The 24,956-nt window shown below is 40.5% G+C and overlaps 1 protein-coding gene across 1 annotated transcript; it reads right to left on the reverse strand.

Moving 5' to 3' along the window:
• Positions 1–1,424: 1,424 nt before the first annotated feature.
• tbc1d16 (TBC1 domain family, member 16) lies at positions 1,425–24,122 on the reverse strand. The gene is made up of 13 exons (XM_004071681.5): positions 23,895–24,122; positions 19,859–20,071; positions 18,845–19,007; positions 18,266–18,571; positions 11,299–11,493; positions 11,067–11,214; positions 10,810–10,974; positions 9,693–9,841; positions 6,803–6,937; positions 5,742–5,928; positions 5,064–5,243; positions 3,933–4,079; positions 1,425–3,127 (listed from the first exon to the last, which is right to left on the reverse strand). Exons 2-13 carry the CDS (start codon positions 20,037–20,039, stop codon positions 2,840–2,842), a joined length of 2,244 nt encoding a protein of 747 aa, XP_004071729.1. The 5' UTR covers positions 20,040–20,071; positions 23,895–24,122; the 3' UTR covers positions 1,425–2,839.
• Between the last annotated feature and the right edge of the window lie 834 nt (positions 24,123–24,956).

A 24,956-nucleotide genomic window follows, 5' to 3' on the forward strand; every position in this document is an offset into this window, starting at 1 on the left:
CTGAAGAGAATAAATGGCTGGTTGAATCAAAGCCATGTCCAGCTTTAATCCTATTTGAGGCAGAAGATGAGAACTGTTCGGAGTGTAATGCCTGAGGAAACAAGAAAACATTCATTGTCGCAGCTAATATCAGGTTGTGTGTTAGATAAAAGAAGATAGGATCACTGGCACTAAGCTAACAGTAAGTTGCAAGCATACATTGAAACTTCAGACACTTTGTTTCCCTATATATTTAGGGGAAAATAGGTCTGATGAAGACGCAGCTGTGTTTTAGGGTTGTAATAAAATTTGTGACATAACAAACCTGGCAAGTATTCTCCAAAACAGGTGACAAAACTGTCTGAGACAAAAGAAAAACATTTGACAAGAAAGAGCAAAGCTCAAGTGTCAACTATGGAACTGAGAGTTTTGAAGATTAAAAAGCCATTAGTTTTTCTTCTTCTAGTTTGAGTTTGAACTCTAAGGAAAAAAAGATCTTCAAACAACGAAGCATAATTTTTTTTCCATGAAATCTACTTTTTTTGCTTGAAACTTCTGTTGCAATCAATTATTTTTTGTACATTTTTAGAATCTTATTTGAAGCAGCGTTTGTTTTCTGTCTCGTTACATTTAATAAATTATATTTAGAGTCATTTTCAGAAAACGAAAGCAGCACCAAATTAAACACATCCAGGTTCTCTAACATTAAGTTAAATAATCAGTTGTTCTCTTATGGTCTTTGTATGAAACATGAGTTAATTGTAAAAGTATGCGTCCTTCATGTATTTTAGAATCATTTTACATCAGCACATGAGATTCTTTTAATAAAAACTCTTGATATGGGTTTTTGAAAACAATTTTTCTGAAAAAGATGATGAAATATTCCACAAAAGTATCATAAATATGTTCAAATCTGTATCTACTGAACACTGATAATAAAGATCCTGCATTGGTTTCTCCTGTTTACAGACAGACTGCGGCTTATCTGTGGACATTTCTTTTATTTTGCAAACATTAGCTTTGTCTCACTGCCTCTATCTTCAGTGCTGGCGTCATTTCTGGCCTTTGCTCGCGAAGCTCTGCTTGTTCGGTGTGCACTGAGAGAGCGAGCGGTGTGCTGAAAGCACCAACCCAGACCAGGCGGAAAATGTTAAGACATGTTGTCTGTCTTGTTTTCAACCCACATTCTCTGCTGACATTTACAGGAGTTTTTTTGTTGTTGTTGCTTCTCCTGAAATGCATTGCATTTTGCAGCTTCGTCAGTGTAGGAAAATGTTTTTCAATCACAATTTGCCACTTTTTTTCTTCCTTATCAAAATTGAACCAGACAGTAAAATCATGACTTTTCAAAAAAACATGTAGACATATTTACCACATAAATATACACGGCCATTTAGTATTTTGTAAAAATATTGAAGATGTGGTTGACAAAAGCCAAACAGTGGTTTATTATCATGTTTTTATTAATGCTTATAGTAAGTTCCTTCTGTGTGGTGCACAGTAAAACATGAACATTCAAAGCTGAACTGAAACTTGTACATTCATGATCACAACTCAACCCTTTAAACAAAGTGTGACTTGTGTTTGTGTAAACAATGTGGTTTAAATGGATCCATGAGATGAACACACACTGCATATTTTTTTCCATAATTCACTTGTTTTTTTGGTTTTGTTTCTACACCTGCTTGTCATCAGAAGTTCAAGACAAAGAGAAGCAGTTAGAAATGTGACTGGGACTCCAAGTGGAAAAACACACTGTAACACCTGAGGCAACATTACAATATAGGCAAAACTTAAACAGGGGTCTTGCTTCTTTATTTTCCTCCCATGGATTCCTCTCAAGATGCCTGGTATAATAAAAGAGGAATTATGAAGCCTTCCAGCTCACCAGATGTTCAGGGATCTCTTTGGGTCTCAAAGATTAAAAGTTGATGCCTGTGATGAGGGGAAAGCAACAGATTTAGAGAAACTGATTCTTCTGTATTAGTTCAAAATAAAAAAATAGAGATGAGTAAAAAACAAAACAAAGGATTTCTGGCTCTAATGGACACCGGTTCACATCCGGAATGGAAACATGATCAGAGCTGTTTTTCCAGGCTCCGTCAGAGATTTCTTTTTTTTTTTTAGAAATAAAAATTACAAGGACTTTGCATTATTGGCCAATGAGGAAATATTTGCAGCCCCATCAAAAAGCAGGTGCCACACTCGCACAAATAGTTCTGCTTTTCAGTGAAGTATTCTTAACAATAATATGCAGTGCCCTTTATATGTCAAAAGAATTCATCATGCAAGATTATAATATTGCTTAATATTTGTTTGGTGACAAAATGGCAAGTATTTACTTGGTTTAGGATGAAATGATTCAGCAAACCAATAGGATAACTCTTCTCTGTTCTAGTCAAAATTTTGGATTTCATGTCAAAATATCCTGCTCAGACTTTCAAATGTGCACAAATAACTGGATTTTCACACAAACATTCCACTGTGAGCAGACAAAAGGTTAAGTTCAAGTCTTTTGACCCTGAATCAGAGTCTGCAGGAATTCCTCCCACTTGCCTCAGACCCCGGTGTGACCCCCTGCCCACAAAGCCCGTGGAAGAATGCCAAGCCAGCAGCAGCAGCCCTGAACTTGAAGAAGCTCAGACCGACACAGTCGCTGGTGATTGTCAGTTCTGCTCAGTGAGGAAAGCAGCTTCTCTGTTGTCTGGCAGCAAACCATCTCCATCCCAGATTCGTGTGATACAGAACGCTGAAAATAACATTCTGGTAAGGCAGTGTTCAACATTGCAGCACAGGAAAAGACAGAAAACTCCTGATTAAGCAAAGGAACATTTAGGTGCAGGAGGATCTGTCGTCCACCTCAGGACTGCTTCCGAAAGGTGAAAATGTCCCTCTTTTTGAAGCCCCTCTTTCCTTCCAGAAGAGGCGTAGGGGTTGAGTTTGGCGAGGACGACGGGGAGGGCGAGGAGGGCTGTGGGGTCGATGTGCCTCCATAGGGGCAGCTCTGTGAGTCCGGGTGTTCCCCCGAACACTCCACGGTGGGGATGTAGCGGCTGTCCCACATACCCGGGCCACACAGTTTACAAAGGTCATGCAAGCTGCATGGGATCCTGGGAAGGAGGCGGAACTGGTAGAGAAGGCTCCGGGCCTGGAAGAACAGGGTGAAAGTGAACGCAAACACAGCACACCAGACCGTTAAATCAATCAATAAACGTGTCTCCTGATAAAATGATTACGAAGGACTGTTTTTGTCAGCAATGTTAACCTTAAAGCTAAAGACACACCAGGCATGGAAGGCTCGCTCAAGAACGCGCATTCAGGCCACGGTGTTCACACTGGACAGGCGAGGAGGGATTTCTTCTTCTTCTACCATTTACTAACGCATGTCTGCCATCTACATAAAAGGCGTGGGGCTCCGGACTTTCTTCATTCCAATATATGAAAGACTTGCGTGTCATGGAATTCCGGTTGGGCAGAAACAGTAACTATTAATTTCTCCTCTGTGCTAAATGTTTAAACAGAAACAAACACAGACTCTTTGTGAATTAAAGGGGACGCCATCCATGCGCCGCCACCAAATCTAGGTCCCTGATTGGTCGAAGTTCGACCTGGCACCCTCAATGGCCGCACATTTAGTCTGAAGAGCCTGAAAATGGACATAGGAACTTGCGTAGCTACGAGTTTTAAACGCAGATGCCCGAAATGTGCGCTTTCATAGACTTTTCATAGGAAACGCGCGTTGCCGAGGGCGATGTGAACGTAGCTGTACATGAAAACTAGGTGATGCTGAAGTTTCAACGATAAACCACAACAGCTGCATGTTACAAAACCCCAATTTCTGGGGCTGAAGAAGCACCAAAAAGAGACAAAAAAACAGGGACTATAAACCCTCATGGCCTCTACAGGAATTATTTAAGCAGCACAGGGGAAGTGTTACAAGAAGGGACAATCACCTTCCGCAGCACCAGTTCTCCATTCATGTGCATAGAGAGGTTGCTGAAATGGAGCAGCATTTGGTCGGTGGCGAGCTGCTGCTCCGTCACATCCTCCCCATAGAGAACAATGATGGCCACGCACAGGAACAAGTGGAAGTAATCCGTCTGCAAAGAAGAAAGGAGAGGGCTGGAGGGTAAGAGACGAATGCGGGAAGATCAGCAAATTTCAAGAACTACATGTTTGCATTTCCCTGCAGTTAGCCGCGCCACTGCCCAAGAAAACAATGTGCCAACAGAGGGGAGGAAGGATAAACTCGAAGCTTAAACATTAACTTAAATTGAGGGCTTCTGAAAACTCAAAACACTTTATTGATATTGCATTTTAAGTGCAGTAAAATGTAACTGTTTTCATGCACCGCCCACATATGGAGGCATTGAAACTGGTTTCATCTCAGAAATTTGGATCAGCGTTGTAAAACAAGCTGCCGCAACATTTTATTGCATGATCTCTTTTCTTCCCAGAAAAATCTGATACCAATCAGAAATTCTGGGTTAAAGCTCATCTAGTTTAAAGCCAGGTTTAACATACAACATCTGCTCGATCAGCACCTGTAGATGAAGATCTAAACTCACATCAGAGTCGGAGCAGATGGCCCAAACAAAGACAATGATACTTGAGTCTCCCTCTCAGACGAGCGGACTGTCCTCAGAGAGCATAACAGGTTTTACTGGAGCCCGATAAAGACTTTGGCTACTGTAGAGTAAAACAAGTTTTTGTGTAAGGCGAGCCCTGAATAATTTAATATGCAGTTAATTTTATAGCAGCTAACAAACTGCTGGAATGTGAAAAATGTGGGTTTGAGTTAAATCAGCACTAATGTAGGGGATGTAATCCCTTCAAGACTAAGGGCCGATTCTACAGCCATTTCAATCCAGTTCAGGGTTATTTATATAGTTGTGCTTCATTTACATTTATAACAGGATTACAGATGTGAGCGGGTCCCAAAAAGAAATGTTTTTAAATCTGGGCTCTTATGACTTCACTTAAAAAACTGAATACCGAACAGCATTGCACATCAACACATTGCATGCAAGGCTGGTTTTCACATGTGTGACTGTGCGGCGCAGCAGCTGGGACTTTGGCCTGACCTGGTAATGTGCCCAGCAGGCCTCCCACATGCGTAAGGCCTCCGTGTCGGGAAACTCGCGTTTAAAGCAGAGCAGGATCCAGCGATGGCAGAAGAGCAGCTGGAGGCCGTCCTCGCCGAGCCTCGTGAGGTGCTGGTGAAAACGTGGAAGCATGAGGCGCAGCAGCTCGCGCAGGTACATCTGTGGATCAAAGGTGGTTCTCCTTCAGTTCTTTCTGGTATTACTGGCGTTTTTGTTTTTCTTTCTAAAATTTTGCTACATGTTCAGGTCTGAAAATGTGCTGCTGATGTTTTCCAAAGACCATTTTATTGAGTTAATGCCTCAGAGAAGAGATGTACACAATGTTTTTCTATCTGCACCAGACAACAACGTAGACTACAAGAAGTTTAAGAAGTTGAGAGGCAACAAATTAAAAAGATCATTTGTTTTAACCTTAATTAGGTAAACTTTTTCCCAGAAGCTGTAAACACGGATAAAAATCTTTCAAAATTGAAGCAAAAGTACTAAGGAGACAGTTTCATAATAGGATAAGCACAAACTCCGTGTTACTGCCAGGTCATGGATTTCTTCACTTTGCAGGAGTGGTGAAAAAGCTTCAACAGTTGCAATTCTTGAGAAATCAGAAGCAAGTTGTTGTATTTTCAAATAAAGTAAGGATTTCTGAGTAAATCCTCCTACCAGCTGCCGCTCCATGTCCTCGTCCCTTGGCGAGCTAATGAAGATGGTGTTCTCCATGAGGCCGACAAAACACCAGAAGGTGTCACTTTCATCCTGGATCTCCGTGAGGAGGGGGGCCACCAGGTCAGACATGCCCTGGCAGTAACCCATGTCAGGATTAAACACTGCATAGTTGAGCAGAATTCGCCTGGGGCAAAAACAATCACGGGCATCTTAGTACGGCGGCTACATCTTAAAAAAATAATTTCAGATGTTGTTAAATAAAAAAGAAACCATAAATATTTAAGTTCTTTTGGGAATCTTTAGTGGAGTTCCTGTTTGTTTCAGCCAAGACTCTTGAAAAGTGGGGTCCCACCCAAACACTCGGAGACAGCCAACATCTATTTCAGCATCACTGGTGATGCCCAGAAAAACAAAGCAATCTGCTTTTACAGTTGCTATGCCAACTCCTCCGGTAACCAGGGAGCTAATTAATCAGTTTTTCCCTTCTTTTCTTCTCTTTTTTTTGCAGAACACTTTGATGAAAAACTTCCGTGGCTGCCTTTATGCATTAGACCTAACAGAAAAGGACTTATTATTTTCATGGTGCAACTTTAACAGTGAAGAAGTTTGGAGACTGGCGTGTAAAAATGCTGCTCAGATACACATTCCTCAGAGGACGTGACTCAGAAGAGCGATAAGTGTTGGAAGGCCTGAGATAAGTGGACATTTGCAGCTCTGGTATCACCACACCTCAAATATAATGCAAGGCATAATTTTCAAGACAAATACCTGGAGCCTCCATCAGAGTCGCTAAACTAATATGCTATTTAAATCCTCTTGCACCTCGTTTAGAAAGCCATTAGCTCCGAGTATGCGCCAGAAAGTGCTCAAACGGCTTAGTCAGAGTCAATAAAGCATGAAACTCATTTGCAGCTCCCCCAGGGTCCAGAATATGAAATGAATACCGTAGGTACGAGCATACATTCAGCTGAGCAGGGAGAGTGATAAGGAGGGCCGGAGAGATGCTGGAAGGGAAAGAGATTGGATTAGACAAAGAAGAAAAAAGGATCTCGTCAGACCTCATGATCTCCACATTCTGGTTATTCTCTCCTCTAAAGAACTGGTTGCTCCGGTCTGTTCTGACCACATCTTTATCCACGGTGAACTGGACCTTTCTCCAGAACTCACTGTGCTCTTCAGGGCTCATGGACAGTCTGTGGAATGAAAAAAGGCAGAATTATTATCAAAAAGAAGACAAAAGCTCTTTTTTAAAAGTCAAGTTAAACAAAAATGAAATCCCACTAGTTATTTCTATCCAGCAACCACAGTAGATATGTATGGTAAACGTCTCTTTGCTATAAAGTCCCAACAATTAGCCACAAATGCACCAAAAATGTGGGGGTGGGCAAACTGTGGCCTCAAGTGCTCCTCTGAGAATAACACCACAAACGTAAAGCCCCCATCAGTCCCTCTAGATGATAAGGCCTACATTAACTATGTAGTCTGTGTGTGGCACTAATGTATTCAAGTCCTAACAAGCAGAGGGGATTTAATTAACATTGTTTGTTTTCCATGAGCCCCCACTAGGAATAATGCACACACACCTGATGCAACGCCATGCAACTGTTTAGTTTCTGTACTGTTTGTGTCTCTGAACTCTCCCTGGCCACCTTTCTACACTTCTTTATCCCAACAGAGTTGAGAAAATGTTTTTAGCTCTTTGGATTTTTATGGCAAAGCTAAACTAGAGTTTAAATACACACCATTACCTATAAATAGTGGCAGAAGTCAATGCTTCTCCTTCGATAACTCAACAGTGCAAACATGAAAATACACAAAAATAGCAAAGAATGCAAAGGAGGTTTAAATCACAACGGCTCAAACCCCAATCTTATCCATTTTGTTGCAAGATAGTTTCTAGTATGTGTAAATAGCAAAAGATTCCTTAAAATAATATTTTAAAAAGATTTAAAGAAAAATACCAGTAAAATCATTCAAAGGTGGCACAACTGTAAGCTGTATAAAATCCAATAAAAGACCCATTTGTTTTGTTATTTTGGAATTTTCCTGATGATAACAGACAAATATTTAAAAACAATATAGCTCTAAATTGCATTTATGAGTTTTTTTTTATTCAAATCATTGTAAATTATAAGCAGATGAAAAAATGCCATGTGAAAAAGAACATCTTTGTCACATGAAAAATAGGATGGGCGGGGCCACAATCTCCCTGCTCCGCTCCATTCTGATGCGCTCACTTGCAGACGACTAGATCCATGAACGTCTTTGTTTTCCTCGTCTGAGCTGGAATCTGGCTTAGAACTGTTTGGCTGGACAGCTCAGATGTTGCTCGACATTTTTGTTGCACTGGTGGAAGGCTGGGACTGTGATGGGCTGTAAGCTAGCAGCAGTGAAAGCACTTAGCAAGAGGGAAAGGAAGGAGGGGCGAGTTTCTAGTGAACTACTGCCGTTCTGCAGAAACTATGTCCTAGAAAAGATGAGGTGTTTTTTTTAATTAATGCTAAAACCTGCATCATAATTAAAGGACCCCAGCATGCTTTTAAATGGATCAAAATATGATTGAAGTGGGACTAGAAAGGAAAACTCAAGGTAAAGCAAATATAAACTGGACTTGTTTTAACCTAAAAACAAATTTAAGAAGGTGTGGATTGACAACAATGAAAAACCTCACAGCAACAGTGGAGTCCAAAAATGTGGGGCTTTGGAGTTGAGAAGCTTTCTGACACTGATCTAATAAAAAAAGACAAACAGTCTGAAAGATGAACCTGAAACTGTCCTTTCGGCGGATAAAGTCACATCAATCTATTCACAAATAGTTTGGGATGAAGAAACCAAATGTTGATCTTAATCTGGTTTTGATGCAACAGAGGTTTCTTATGCGACACAGTAAACCTCTGAAGCTGAAAGAATTATAAAGGAGGAGTTACATATTTCATCTATAAAGAAGGCAGTAGGTAATTTTTCCTTTTACTGATTTACTTGCTTTTTTTCCAAAAGAATATTATTGTATTTTTTATTTAAATAAAGTGATCTAATTTTAGAATGCCACTTTACTATATAACTTTTTTTTAAACAGTTTTGGGTCAAAATAAATGGGATATTTGTAAGGCAAATCTCTCTTCATCAAATGTAAATGGAAAATAGATCATTTGAATAAGTTACTCAGAAACACAAAGGTTCATTTCTATACCATCTGTCTGAGCATTTCATTTCACTTTCATGGATATTTCAATTAGTATTAGGGTCTGGCTTTTATTTGTGGCTGCCCAGTTATCTAATCAAAGTGAAGGACACGAGGTTAGGGGGCAAGGAGCAAAAGCAGCGAAATGTTTCCTTTCTCCTAATGATCAACTAGTGGCCCTGCAGGCTGCTGTAGTTGAAGGGTCTTTAAAGGAATACACATCAGAGTCAGAACAAGGACTCTAATTGCTGTACTCTAATAAGACCTGCTGTCCTCAAAGTGTTAATAGGCCAGATGGATGAAACCTGTCCAATTATTAGATTCATTACAGACAGAGCTGCAGAGCACAGTTAACAGTTTGATGACAGGGCGGAATCAAATGGAAATTCAAGGATCTACTTATGTGCTTGCCTGCACATACCAGAGCTGGATTTTTTTCTCTCTCGGAGAAGACGATATGATCTGATAAGTGGTGACATGTTTTTTCTCCAGAGACCTTTTATATCACACCCAGCTCCTCCCCTTAACACTTCCCTGATTGTGCCTATTGATTCCTCGGCGGCTGCTATGAGAAGCCACAACACACTCGCCTATGGTTTAATGTTTGACTGACTGAGCATTTGGCAGCCATCGCTGCGGCCACGTGACAGATTAGCTGCTGTTGGACCGAGCTGAGCACACCCCTGTGTCACTCACTTTCAAAGCAAAGGGATTTTTACTGCATGAAAAAAAAAGGAAATAAAATAAGAAATCCCCCCCTAGCCCACCTCCTCTGCTGGATGTCGTAATATTCAGTGCGTTTCTGCAACCTCCAGGCTTCCCTTTCCTGAGAGGTGGAATCGTAGCTGTAGTAGTGCAGCAGGAAGGGCCACACCTCGCCACGGATTGATGGGTCGATGCCGCCGAAAAAGATGGCCTGGTGAGGAGAGGGAGGTGAACAAACATGATAAAGCACAAAGGGAGCCTTTTCTGACATTTAGAGGGCAAAACGGGGGGCATGAGGCGCATCTGATAGATGTGAGAACTTCTGTCTGCAAACAAGACAGCTGTGTATGTATGCGCTCTCTCAATCTCTAAACTACAGCACATGAAGGGTTTGCCTGTTTTTTTCTAATTGTTGCATAAGAAAAAAAAACCTAGAACACTTTAATAAGCACTTTCGGAGGAAAAAAAAGTCTTCCGTCTCTGCATTCTTGTGTTAACTGAGAACACGTCCAACTGCCAGAGTCATTTCAATAAGACAAGAAACCATAAACTGAGTCAACTCTGGAGAACTCAGATGAGTCACAGTGACAAACTGGGGAAGACCAACCTTTACATTTTTGACAAAGATGGGTGCTGATTAAAACCGAGAGATAAACAGTGAGGAGCCGACTTTGAGAATAACTTTCAGAGAATGTGATTGACATGCAAGAACATGTGACCGTACAAAGGACTGAATGTTTATGAACGTTAATCATTTATTCTTCCTAATGTCTTCCTCTGGATTGTTAAAACATGCAGTCATGCAGGTCATTGACATAAATACATCAAACGTTATCCACCGAGTTCTGACCGGCAGTAATGAAGCCTACAATGTAACGAGGACAATGACCCGAGTTTGCTCCACCCACCTCAACTCTAACATGGGAATAGGGGATATAGCGGGAAAAGTCAAATCAAACCTGACACACAAAAGCACACAAGCACACAACAACAAAGCAACAACTGAGTAAAAAGGCTGTACGTTCATTTTTGATTCAAGGTTGGACTTTATTACATCTAAGTCAATAGGAAATTGCTTTAATTGACATTTGCCTCCAGTGGTCTTTAAGGAACTGCAGCTTTTAGTAGTTAGGGGTTGGCTTTACATTTGCGGATGGAGCGTGGGGGCTTGATACATGCCTTGCGTAGCTTGTATTCCTCCTCCACCTGTCCATCTTGGTTGAGGTGGTGCAGCCAGGAGGTCACGTCCAAGCGTCGATAAAGCTTCTCCTCCGGGTGGGTCTCGGCTGATGGCAGGGTGGGCCTCTGAATGGAAAACTGCATGCAGGACCGCTCATCTGAAACCTGGAGATAGGAGTTGGAAACACGGGTGCTGGCAGTGAGCTGACACTTGAATAGAAATGAAGTCACAGTAAAGACTGAGGCTGCAACCTAACCTGGTCCTTAGGCTGAGTCTCTCTGCAGCATTTCCACTGGTGGAAGACTTCGACCAGCTTGTCCAAACCCGCATGATGAAAGTGGAGGATCTTATACTGGCTTTCTCTGCTAGCTATAACTAGTTGGCCACTAGTGCATGCCTCGTCGCTGTGATGCAACAATCAGCAATGAGAATTTTATTCTAGAATGAAAACTGTCAGGGTGGAAGGGCTGTGATTGAACCCAGCTGACCTGAAGAAGAGTCTCAGTGACCTCATGTGACCCAGGTCCACTCTAAAAACCCCACACAACTGCTCCAGAGCCAGCAGCTTCTGCTGCTCTTCCCACCGCATGCCCTGCAACTGGCTGCAGCTCTCAGAGGGGGCGTGGCTGTCCAGACTTGATGCAGAGCTGGCTGAGTGGTTCATGGATTCCTCACATAGCTCTCTGTACCAAGAAAAAAAATTCTATTAATGTATTATTGATGCTAAAGAGACAATTTCACATTATCTGCGACATCAAAACACAGAGACTTCAAAAATTGTTTATTCCCCACTGTGGAAAAATTTAATTTTTCATGCTTCCAATTCAGACCATTGTTCCTTAATGTGGAGCGTGAATAATTAATAGCTGGTGGTGCTCAGCCCAGCAATAACTGCAGACAAATCCAAAGCTCAATTCTGCCCTGGTGTCTTATGTCTCAGTACGGTTCCGTCAAGCGGCTGAGAATAGCAGGATTGCTTGGAGGCTTCTTGGGACACACACATGCAAAAGAAAATCTGTACACACACAAATCACACTGTCCGCCATCCAATTTCCCTGTCATTCCCCCATGGCAAGTATGCTGTTCCCAGCAATGAAACTTGAGCTAAGCGTTGCTCTGCTGCAGCAAGAGACACACAAAAACACTTGCACACATGCAGAGTAGATACAGTGCAAAAAGTCTTAAGCTTCTCTTCATTCTTCTTTGAGCCAAAGTGAATCCTAACATTAAATGTGATCATAATCTCTGCAGCTAGTATGTTTCATGCTGTTTCAGAGGAGTCTTTGTATCTGAGGACTGTTTTGTGTGTCTTTAGCCACCGAACACTGACTTCCTCAAACACAAAAATGCATAAAATGTAAGGAGTGAAGCAGAATAGATATATGTTGTAGCTTTTACTACACAAACATTAGCTGCACTGCAAACTGATATAGATTACTTTTTAAATCCTCATATTGAGCCTGTAAAGCATTTTCAGTGTTTAGCAAATTTGTAGAAATTTTTATATTTTATATATATATTTATATTTTATATTTGTATGATGTTACACGAATTATGGTTTGTAAAGCAGCGGCTTAACGTTTTTTGTCCTTCAGAACTAAACACAAAGCAGAGACACACATAAATAAATTAGTGAACAGAAATGTTTTCCAAAACCTTAAAAAAAAGTTGATATTATTTCAACAAAACTAAGACTTTTGAATTGAATTAAAGAAGTAGAAGGAAGTATTTGCGACAACACAGAAAAAACAGACACACAATTCAAAAGCAGATATAAGTGCACCACAGCAAAAACACCAACTGTTCAGTGGAAATCTCTCAATCATAGCATGCTCAGGATTTTTTTTCTCCCTTTTTCCACACACATGCGCGCACACAGACATGCACACAAGCGAATGGACCATATCTAATGACCATAATGCAATCTCAAACACGTCCCCAGAAACACTAAAGCTGAGAAGTCCCAAAGCATTTAACTCAAGAGACATTTGAGACAGACGTTTAAATAAAGTTTTTCTGCTCCTTAAAACACACTTAAACACGTGTGTGTTTTTACTCAAATTTAAATGTAAGGAAAAACATCCTAAATCTAATTTTTCTTCCTCTTTTCTGTTGATTTACGATGATGATTGTGTTCTAGTTAACAAATGTGAACATAACAAGGCTGATAAATAGCAGCTTTACAGCCTCCACATGACACTTGACAAATTACTGCTCCTGTTTCTAATCTTCTGCCCCAAATCAAACTGGAAGAATGAAAGAAAGGCGGACACTCAGACCTGGAGGGAGAACTGTCGATTTCAAGCTGGGGGTGTTTGTCTTCTACTCAATTAAAATACTTAAAGCAAATGTTCAAAATGTCAAACAAATATCCATCAACAGCTTGATTTTTTTGTTCTCCATTTATTAGGCCGCAGACACACAGCTTAAACTGAACAACCGTAAACAAGCTGTTGTGACTGAGTCAGGTCACAGTGGCTGGCACGTCCCACCAGACCGGGGTGAGATCAAACAGCCCTGAGGCCCTCCGTAACACTTTACCCCAGAGGAAAGTGCTGCCAGGTCACCCTGAGAACCAGGACCAAGACCTTCTGGCCTCCTGGGACCTCCGAGTATTCCAGCTAATCTCTACAGAGAAATAGGAGTTAAGGAAAGGCTCAGTGTAGAGAAGCGGGATGAGAAATGTAGGTAAAAGCTGAGACGCGGTCCTTGATGCAAGAGAAAAAGAAAAAAAATCAGACAAAAACTCTGACGATATAGTTGTTTCAGCTGGAGACCATCAATAAAGGCGCAAAACATTTAGTTTATAGAAATTAAACTTTATAACATTTTGGTGAAACAGATATAAAAAGGGCTTGGATAAAAATATGTCCCTTAATCTCAAAAAACAAACAAACAACCTTTTCTGCTTCAAAAATCTGTTCTTGATGCGACCTATAATTAAAAGGTCAATATTATGTACTCAGGACAGCTCCATAAAAATACAGTTAGACTTTGAAGTCCCCCTCTGATCATCTTTTGATCTGTTTTCAAAGTGTTCCCAGTGGTCTTCAAATTCTGACTGTGCCGTTTTAAACTAAAATCTCGTTGTGGTTTCAAGACGTTTAACAATGAGGACTAATTGTGCGCTGAGACGCTGTCACTTTAACCCAATGCATCATGGGAGATGTAGTGCGAACAGCCACCGAACGCAGACAAACTCGCGTCTCTGAACTTCATGGATTTGTTCACTTGTCTGGTTTGATACCGGACCGAAAAGCTACACCGCTAAAGACGAGCTTTAGCTCGTATTTTTGTTGGAACTGAGAGACTTTATGAGCAGAACAAAAAACAAGGAAGTGAAGACTTTAACCACTTCTGATTGGTCAGACTGATGACGTGTGATTAAGCCTCCAAGAATGATTGGACAGTTAAAGGGGCGGGACTTTTCAGAAAAGAGCTGTAGCTACGGCTAAATCCCGGTACTGTCATTCTTATCAAAACATCTTTAATAAAATCAAATAAACACAAAGAAAAAAGTATTTTATGATCTTTCATATTCCTAAGTACTCAGTGTTTTATCAGGGCCTGTTTGGAAAAACAAAGAGCTGATATCCTGGAGATGGAAAATCTTTTTAGATCAGTTAATGAGGGCAATTTCCCACGGCACACCTGACCATCTCACACGGCACATTGGTTGAAAAACACTGTCCTAGATCATGAGAAAAAGGCTACAAGAACATGTTAAAAACACCAAAAACATGATTTTCATTAGAGTGGGTCTTTAAAAAGTCATTATGTACTTGAGACAGCTCCATAAACTACAGTTAAACTTTAAAGAAACTTTTTTAAAGATTGTTGAGGATCTTTTTTTGAACTTTTTGCTCTCTCCCACCATCTCCTCTCTCTTCCCCCTTTTTCATCCGGTCTCACTCTCCCATACACGGTTCTTTCTCTTTGAATGATTCCAAGTGACATGTTTCCAGTTCCTGGCCCCTTAACAGTGTCAATTAAAGCAAGCAAGAGAGAAAGAGAGATTGAGTGGGTTCCAGGGTTTTGGCTGCCGCTCCGCTCTGCTCAGTCCTCTAATCCGGAGAGCTGACATTCAGCCCAACACAACAACCCTGGGAGCACTGGGAATCAAAGGGCTTCACACAGACTTTAGGAAGGGAAGAGGAAAGAGGGAGGGGGAGAAAGATATCCGAGTAGTGCCATAAGAGGAAGAAACTGACAAAGATGGGAGACAGAAGAGTCCAAAAGAAGAGAAAATGGAGCAAAAAAAAGGAGGAGGAATATGGGTGCCAGAGAGCTGGTGAAACACACGCCAATGAAGAGAAAGGTAAAGGTTAGAAGCTGGGAGGCCTTTGCCAAACTACCTTCATTTCCAGCAAGCTGGGCTCTGCAGAGAGGCCCAAACTGCTGAAAAACTTCCCCTCTTTGCCGCACGCTTACACATGCTCACACATTTTGGGCAGCATGTCAGACCAAATAGCTGCGTGAGGAAACAACCGCGAAGGGAACCATAAAATTTAATAGCTCCGAGGTCCAAACAGCAAACACAACTGCTGTGACTCGATCAGAGAGCAGCCTGTGGAAACACAGAGGTTTTCAGGTTGGAGGGATTTGGGACCTTATTTTGGAAACCGTGAAATTCATTAAAAAAAAAAAAAAAAAAAAAAGAAAAACACCAAAGCTGCTTTAATTAAATGAACACATTTTCCATGCCCCCCCTGCTGAAGCCATGTACCTGCTTTCACTCCCTGCAGAGCTTCAGCTGCAGAGCAGTGAGCCCTCACGCGGCCTCACACTGTAAACACACATGCCCTCAATTCTTTTCTTCATAGCTCCACCTTCTGGTAGTTCAGAGCAACTCAATCTGCCTTTTTTTTTTTTTTAAACAATTGGCTTATTTTTCCAATAGTTATGCATCAGAGTTCTGACAGACTAAGGTCACTGAAGGTTTAGAAGTTTATTTATTTTCTAATCATTTATTTTTCTATTAGAATTAAAAATCTACTCTTTTATTACAGTATACATTAGTACCATGGTGGCATGATAGTTTTAGTATTAGAATATCTATTCAACGTGTACAATAGACCAGATTATTTATTTATGTCTACATAAATACGTTTGAAATATTCCAAAGTTTAAATTTGGATCTGAAATGAAATACCGTATTTTCCGGACTATAATTTGCTCCGGAGCATATTGGGCACCAGCCCAAAAATGCATTAAAAGGTGGAACAAAACACAGATAAGTCGCACTGGACTATAAGTCCCATTTTGACGGGAAATTTATTTGACAAAATCTGGGACCAAGAACAAATAACTTTCACAACCTTATATGACACAATCATTCACAGTAATTCTTTCTCAAACCTATTTTTTTTTTCTTTTCATGAAGCATCATTGGCCAACTAATACTCTGTTTTCATCCTGTATTTGTAGAAACAGTTGTCATTTTTATTGCATTTCTGAATCTATGAAATCATTGGAAAATAGAATATTATGTTTTTAGCCTTCAAGATCTTATTGTAAAAAAAGGTTTGCTGATTCTCTGAGTCACTTAACATCCTCTTAACACTTAACATACTCTTAACACTTAACATACCTCATACATCAAATCGACCCAGGAACATCATCTCTGTTCCTCACAAATGAACATAACAGGAGGGTTAACAATGTATTTATTTCAATTTATTTCTAATATAAGTCGCTGCGGAGTATAAGTCGCACCCCTTGCCAAACTATGAAAAAAACTGACTTATAGTCCGGAAAATACGGTACTAGTTTGTGAGAGTTTCAGCATCTGTTTATTACATACTGAGTTTATTCAGAAACTTGATTTTTGGATTTTGTTTCTAACATGTTTTTCTGTGCTGGACAGCACTGATAAGCATTCTGTCTTTTTTTGTTTGTTCTCTTTACATTGGTTAAGTGTAAATTGCAGAAGCTGTGGTGCAGAGCAGAGCTGTTGACCTCTGATTGGAAGGTCACAGGTTCACCTTACATCTTGCCCGCCCGTGAGTCAAAGTGACCTTGGACAAGACACTGAACCCCGCGCTGGTCCAAGTGGAGACAGGTCGTCACCTTGTATGTTAGCAGCGCCGCCATCCGTTTGTAAATGTGCATGTTTGAAGGGAACTAGTGACAATTATCCTAAAAGTGATTCTGTGTGTACTTACCTTGTTATGTCTTTGATTCCAGTCTTCAGCTGATCTAAAATAAATTGTTTTTAAAGAGAACATAGCGCCACATACAGTAAAACTTCAATTTGTTTTGAATGCCTGTTATTCAATCCTTTTGTCAGTTGAAGTTTAATGTCGTTTAAAACCCCACTGTTGCACAGATCAAAGAAGTCTGTAAGCCTGTTGAACCTGTAGGACAGAGAAGGTCGACACAAGATATACAGGAAACCTCTCATTTTACAATAGTTTTCTTTGTAAAAAAAAAAAAAAAGGCTTTTTTTATTTGGTTTCAAATCAGAGGTTTATTTTACTGCATGCTAAAAGCACCAACCAATGTGATGAAAAAATGACTAACATCATTTAAGACACTAGTCTAGGCTCTAAAAGAATGGAATAAAAAAATAGACTTTAAAATCTTAGTGTGTACAAACTATAGCGTAATCATATTGTATTTGTGTGTGAAAGACTATTCCAATGATATAAAGGGACTTTCATATGTTTATTTTTGTGCTGGAGATCTATCATTAGACAACTATGAAAAATCCAAACAGCAACATCCAAACCCAAAAAAGAGAGAAAAGTTAAAAAAAAAAACGAATTTTGAAAGAAAAAAAAATATCTAGAAAAACATTACATTATAGTATATGACAAACATAAAGATAAATGATTTAATTAATTTAAAAAAATTAGAGAGAGTAGCAAGACAGTGGCTGCTGGCTTTTAATGAGGTGATTTTAGAAAGAAGAAACAAAAAATATATTCATTTCTTAGAATTACACTTTATATGAAGTAATTATACCATTATTAATAGCACCTACAGCAATGATTAGCCTAATGGTATCGTACTCCCATCATAAATACATCATAACAAAATATTACATTTATTTCAGTGATCTTAATTTTTCAAAGCCAACGAAAGACCCAGAATAGATTTAGAGTTTTTTTCACACATGTCATTCTCTATAACTGCACACCATCACAGTTAAGAAGCAATGCGGACATCTGAGGAGCAGCAGAGAACAAGAATTACCAGTATGTAAGCTTAAACTAAAGAAACATAGTGACTGTTCCTAATTGAAATGTTTGTTGTTGTTTTCACAGAAATGAATGAACTGTATTTAGTAGATGTGCAAGCCCAAACTAAAAGCTGCTGGTGCACCAGCGTGCTGCAGTTCAAACAGCCCACTTTTGTACTTTTCTACTGAGTTTCATACTTTGCATTATAAATCGTCAATGCAGAAGGGAAATTCCACAGAATGGTTCATAATAGAAGTCAACACTTACTGACCTGCTCTCGTTGTCCAGGAAGACAGAACCGCTGCTCTCACACAAGGCCTCACTGACTGGCGACAGGCAGAAGGGGGAGGAGAAGGTGTCCGAGTCCGACCCCATGGTGCTGTCTCGACTCACTTCGTCCGACAGCTCACAGGAACCCTCGTCCAGCTCCTCTCCAGCTGACGGCAGCTGCTGCTGTGATGAGGAATCTGCCCCAACCTCAGCCGCCAGGCTCTGGCTCTTCAAGGAGGTGCTGCTGGAAATGTTCCTCTCCTCATCCTCATCTTCCTCCTGGGCTGCTGGGGGACGAGAGCGTGGGCTGCAATAGAGAGTTTGTTTCAACAGGAAGGAGAGATGAAATAAGGAACTTATCACATTTGGTAATATCAATGTTTTTTAATGTTCACATCAGTGAACTGAATTGTTCTGTATGGTTTCTACACACATGAAAATGACTCAAAAGTGAAATAACTTCAGCCTTGCAGTGTCTTTAATCATCCCTATATGAGCACATGTTGGAGCATTTCAGTATAATCTGTTTTAACGCCTGCCTGACCCTCTTCAAAGGTGTTTCAGACGTGTCTCTTAGTACCGTCGGCCTCTGCGGCGGGCGTTCCTGCGTACAGGAGAGCTCTCTGGTGTGATGTACCGCAGGGCCTCCTCATCCTGCCTCTGGATGCGGGAATTAGGCACCCAGGTCAGAATCAAAGTGGTCCCAAAACTCTCATCCTTTTCCACGTGCACACATAGATAACCTGCAGGAGACCAAAAAAATAACCTGTAATCACACAATGTAAGTAAACTAGAAGTTAATTCTGACAGGGGAGTTGTGACCTTTATAGAAATAAGACATAAACAAAGCTTTGCAACTAAAATAAAAAACAAATGCTTAGATTCCAGACCCTGTTCATCACTTCAAAAATAATTTCAGCCAATGATTTAACCCTATTGTGATCAGTGGAAACCAAATTTATGTAATTACTTTGGAAATGTGAATTATAACGGAAGAAATGTCTCTTTTTTTACTACACAAAAATGTCAAGTATGTGCAGGATTAACCCACAAAAAAAAAGAAGAAGAAGAAAAAAAAATTGATAAAAATACATTTTTTTATATTCTTATCGACAGGGTAGAATTTCCTCAAAGTATAAATATTTGCTGTTTTCCTTAAAAAAAAAAAAGGAAAACCTATTATTAAAAATGCTGCAAATACACAAAAAGGTTTGTAGGACTGATTGCAGGAAGTATTTTGGTTTAGTAATCAAATTTAAAACATTTTCCTTTACAGTCTTTTAATAACATATTTTGAGCAAGATTAACTTTTGACATGCAAGATTAAAAAAAATGAAGAAAAAACAGAATTTTTACAAAGACTTCACAAGTGTAGCATGAATAATGATTTTTTTTTAAGTTGGGAAACAATTTTATTGGTTTCGCTGTCCAAAGTCACACTGTGTTATAAACAATAAAGAGGATTCTGAAATATCAATTTGAAAAGAAAGAAAAAAACAGCAACGTGTTCACCCCAAAAATCAGTCTGTGCTCCAACTGAAGTCAGAGGAATCATTTGATGATCCTGAAAGAACACGCATCAGTCTGAACAAACCTGGGTGGTGCTCGGCAAGGCCAGGCAGCGGCTCTGCGGGGTGCACGCAAACGTTATTTTTGGAGAAGATGATCTCGCCATCTAGACCTGGGCGCAGCACGGAGCCGCCCGCACCGGGGTTAAACGTCAGGAGGTCAGATGCCTTGGAGGAGGCACGCCGTAGGAGCCGACCCAGAGACATCTCCTCAGGCACAGAGACACTGAGCCCATCCTCTGAATGTGGAAGTTGGAGAGGAGAAGGGTATTTGTGAGACACGGGGGGAAACATCTGAGAGGGTTAATTAGGTGGGCGAGAAAAGGAGAGGATAAAAGACTAAATGCCTGTCAAGCAAATACTCCTAAATGTGCGAGACCTGCACTTCATCTGCTCTGTCCCGGCCGCGTTAGCATTTACTGCAGTGTCCTTACTGCAGCGCTGCAGCCCACAGCTCCCTCTCCCCTGTACTTGTCCAGCATTTCTCTGCACCTGCACGTACTTACTGACACAGTAACAGCTTCTGTTTACTCTCTACCTGTGTGTACCCAAACACGACCCACCTTCTGCAAATATCCATGTGTGCACACACTAAGGAAACTTCACGCAAACACGCCGCTCCATCTGTGCGAAATTCCAAGCGGTTAACAGATGTCACTGACATCAGGGCTGAACTAAGAAGCTCATGTCACACCGTCAGTGCTTTGACTCCTTCAGAGAGCTCTGCAGGATGAAAACATCACGAAGAAAGCTGATTTCTTTTGATGTTGCAGCAAATGCAAACTTTCTCCGCTTATTTTCAAAAATGTCTTCACTTTGAAGAAAACTTTTTTAAACTTCTCATTTCCTCCTCTTTTTTCTTTTTTTTAAATCTTCTTAGTCTTAATGTTAACTTTCTTGCACATTTGAACAAGTTGGGATCCTCTGTATTTGGCTGAACTCTTTGGCACAAACTGCCCCCTCTATCTCAGGAATGTTCCCTCCTTTTTCCTCAGAGGGCATGTTTACCTCAGCTTGATTAAGCAGGCACCCCACTTCCTGCTGGCACGACTCACACAGGAAGTCTGCTCGCACCAAAACCAGGCATGACCTTGAACAAAACATCCCCTGCTGCCCTTCATTCAGCTTCCATTTGAGCTCTTTACTTTGGGGCAAAATTAATGGCAGGAAAATACTTTTTTGTTCACAATTGAAAAATAGGACAAAGAATTATTTAAAAAAATACTCTCCATGAAAAACGAAAGTCTGAATGTGTAACTTTTTCTTGCTAAAATTGTTAACAAACCTCTAAATCTGATCGTTTTGAGATCATTTATTATGCTGCAAGGTGCATTTTGCATCCAGTAAATAACCCACTCCAATGAAAACCATGTGTTTAACATGTTCTTGTGGCATTTTTCTCATGATGGAGGACATATATAAAAAATTAAGATTAAAATTGCATTTCTGAGTATTCTTTATTCATGCTGTTGTGAATCAGGAGTAGGCAAAATAATGTTGGAAATGCTTGTAGCAGAGATGTAGAGGCTGCAATTCGCAGATCCCAAGCTCCCTGCTCTGCTCCATTCTGATGCATCCGCCTGTAGACGACTAGATCCGTGTGCGTCTTTGTTTTCCTCGTCTGAACTGGCGTCTGGATCAAAACTGTACGGCTGCAGAGCTTCAATAATGCTCACCGCTATTAGGGTGTGAGGGAATGTAAAATAGCGGGAGATAGTGTAAACAAAGGGCTGATGGGAAGTGTGGGCAGGCTTACACCGTGCCAACAGTCCCGCCCACAGCTCAGAGGTGACTTCCTGATGAACTACTGCTGCTCTGCAGAAACTATGTTCTATAAAAAGACACAGGTTTTTAGATTGGAACTAATCATACGAAAGCTCTTCATTGGCTTGTTTGGTTTGCTTGTCATTTTAAACAACTAAGCCAGCATGTTAAACTTTTGTTGATTATAATCCTTAAAGTTTTAGTTGTTAAAACGAACTCCTGCTTCAACTAAAACACCAGAAATCTGCAAACTAGCAAAACTGCAAATGCTGAAACTGCCACTTCCATTTCCAGCAGTTTGTCACCTGAGTGTAGGGCTGCACGATATGAGGAAAACTTGCGATATGCGATATTAGTGATCAATATTGCGATAACGATAAATTTGCGGTAAATAAACAAATACAAAAATAAACAAACATCATTCCCATTTCATTGCAACAGTTTAAAAATTATACTCCAAATGACCCTCATCGACATGGGGGACAAACGTCAGGGTGGCTAACCCTGGTCCTCAAGAGCCTCAACCCTGTCTGTTTTCCAATTCTCCCTAGACTGCTTGATAATGATAACCAAAATCAGGTGTGTTCAGTCAATCAGGATGTGAAATCACTTGAGTCAGCCAATCAACAGCAAGCTGGTTAAGGAGAGCTGGAAAACAGGCAGGGTTGAGGCTCTTCAGGACCAGGGTTAACATAATAGGCCTCCATCTGATTGGTCAACAATGGGAAGGCGTCCATCTGATTGGTCAAAGCATAAAGGGATTTATTTGATTCGTTAAATGCTTCAAGCTGCTAGAAGATTGTTTTAACACATTTTGGGTTTGCGATTTATTGCGATATTCGCCGTCTTTTGCGATATGCATATTGCAGAGCTGGATATTGCGATAACGATAAATTTGCGGTATATTGTGCAGGCCTACCGGAGTGACAATTTTTTAACAAAAACACCTCACCTTTCCAAACCGCATTCACAGCTTTTGCTAGATGCTGCGGTTATTATGGTGTGTTGCAGGGGGACTCAGGCCAGTTTCATGTTCTGACTGGCTGATAAGGAAAGGCCCCGCTTTCTCCTCGCCTCATCCTTCATGCTGTCAACACCTCAGCGTGTCTACACACTCCAACTCTCCTCCCTGACCTTTAGGTGCTTTGTCAAACTGCTCATAACACACCAAAACTCACCCAAGTTCCATTTTAACCCACAGTACTTGCAAAATTCTTTGGCAGCTTATTGCAGACTGCCTCACACAAAGGGGTTGGCTCTTAAAAAGATCATGAAACGTATACCAACAAAGTACAACTAGAGAAGCAGCCATAGTGTCTCAACTTCACACCTCCAGGCTGCAGTAATGAAGTCATCGTGCTTTTATTTGAATGGAAGAGCAATCCTACCCTTTTCCCCCCTCATGTGTGCTGTGCACTTGATTCCATGAGGCAGCTGACAAGAAAACAGCCACAAAGAAGCTTCAAAATAAAAGTCATGTTATCTCCCCAACTTTCAAAAGTCATCATAGAACCTCCTCAGTAGAAAAAGCAGATGTGTTTTTGCCATTTTAACAACCTTTCAGGCATAAAACTGAAAAGCTTTATCTGGATATTATTTCTCAATACGTTCACTAAACCTTTTCTGACGAAAAGGGCATGAAACATGCAATAAAAGTGTGTTTTTTTTCATATAAAAATTATAAAAGAAAAAATGCTAACAGGACACTTTAAAGCCTGAAAGGAGGCTGTATCGACCAATATCTTATCTCGGATTATGTGTATCAATTGCAGCCAACAGTCCATCATGCAAAACAAAGCTAGGATGTTTTATTTTGAAAAGACAAAATACGATTTCAAATCATTCAAAGCCTTACTTTTCAAATAAATGAAGATGGTCAAAGTGCTGTATGGTATAAACAAACTAATAATCTACGTAATGTCGTTAGCTATGAATTGAAAAAGCCTCGTGTTTGTGGCGGGACGAGCCTCGGGAGCAGCAGCTCGTGCGGCAGAGGCGTGTCTTCAGCTCTTAGCCTGACAGCCAGCATCCGCCTGACGGCAGAGGATGGACACGGCTATTTACACAGGCCCCTTCATGCAGTTTCCTCCCCACATTTAACACATTTTTGTTGCGCTTTGGAGCCGAAAGAGACACGTGCTTCGTTTAGGTGATGCGCGCTAAACTGTTTTCATATGGATGCAAAACGCTACTACGTGGGGGTAACGCCACGGCAGCTGCAACACACCTGTTCCAGCGGCAGAAATTAGACAAGATAACAGAAAAAGAAACGCACGGGGCCAAGCTGGACGCTCTCACCTTCACGCCCTCCGCTGGAGTCTAGAGCCCATACCCGACAGCCATGTCCGAGAGGAGGCGAAGGACGAGCGGCCTTGATGCGAAAATACTTCGTTCAAACCACCGCGGTTGTTAAAAACTCAAACATTTTTGTTTCCCGACCATGGCACTACACACGCTGGACCGCCGTGTATTCTACAGCAGGAAAAACTAACTTCCGGTTCGACTTTTTCAAAGTAAATTGACGTTGTCGAAAACATCGAGTTCGGGACTTATTGGTTATTTTATTTTGAAAGGTTGTAAGGTTTTGTAAAGGCTGTAGTTCCGGCGATTTCTTAAAATATTTGCTTCTACAAACATCAAATCTGTAATTTACTGCTGCTTCCATACTTCCACGGTAATGAAGGGCTTTTTAGTTTATGATAAATGAAAAAATTGATTGAAAATTGTACAACAAAGAACATATTCTTTTTTAAATTATTTTAACAAATAATTACTCATTAAAATCAATTTAGGCATTGTTTTTCTAATTAGTTCACATATTTTTTCAAAAAAAGTTACTTCACAGTTACTCAGCAAAATTTAATTTAACTTAACCTTATCTTGGAACTCACTAACATTTATTGTGAATTTAAAATTAGACTTTAATTTTAAAGGTACCGACTTTCTTCTTCTGTTCACTTAATACATGTACAAATAAAAAAATAGAATATCATGAAAAACATTTTTTACTCAATTTAAAGAAAAATTGATGTTTTAATATAGCGGAAGCCCCCCTCTTATAGTTGCCGCATGGAATTGGGCCCCACCCCTCTCAATTTTAATTGCACCTTAGACATGTAGAACCCTTGGTAGGAGGGATGTTTGGATATCACTGAGCAAGAGTGATGTCCTCTCAATGCCCTGCCAATTTTAACTGCACCCTTTTATTACACAAACCCCTTATGCCTCAAAAATATACACTCCAACACACACTCACTCAAATAACACATACCTTACACAAGGAAGGTGGGACCTCTGATGGTCTGTCCCATATCCCACGCAGGGAGAGGGATCCCTGAGTTCTCTGGCAGCCAGGGGGGT

The sequence above is a fragment of the Oryzias latipes genome, chromosome 8 (assembly GCF_053564925.1).
Source record: "Oryzias latipes strain Hd-rR chromosome 8, Olatipes_Hd-rR_3.1".
NCBI lineage: Eukaryota > Metazoa > Chordata > Actinopteri > Beloniformes > Adrianichthyidae > Oryzias > Oryzias latipes.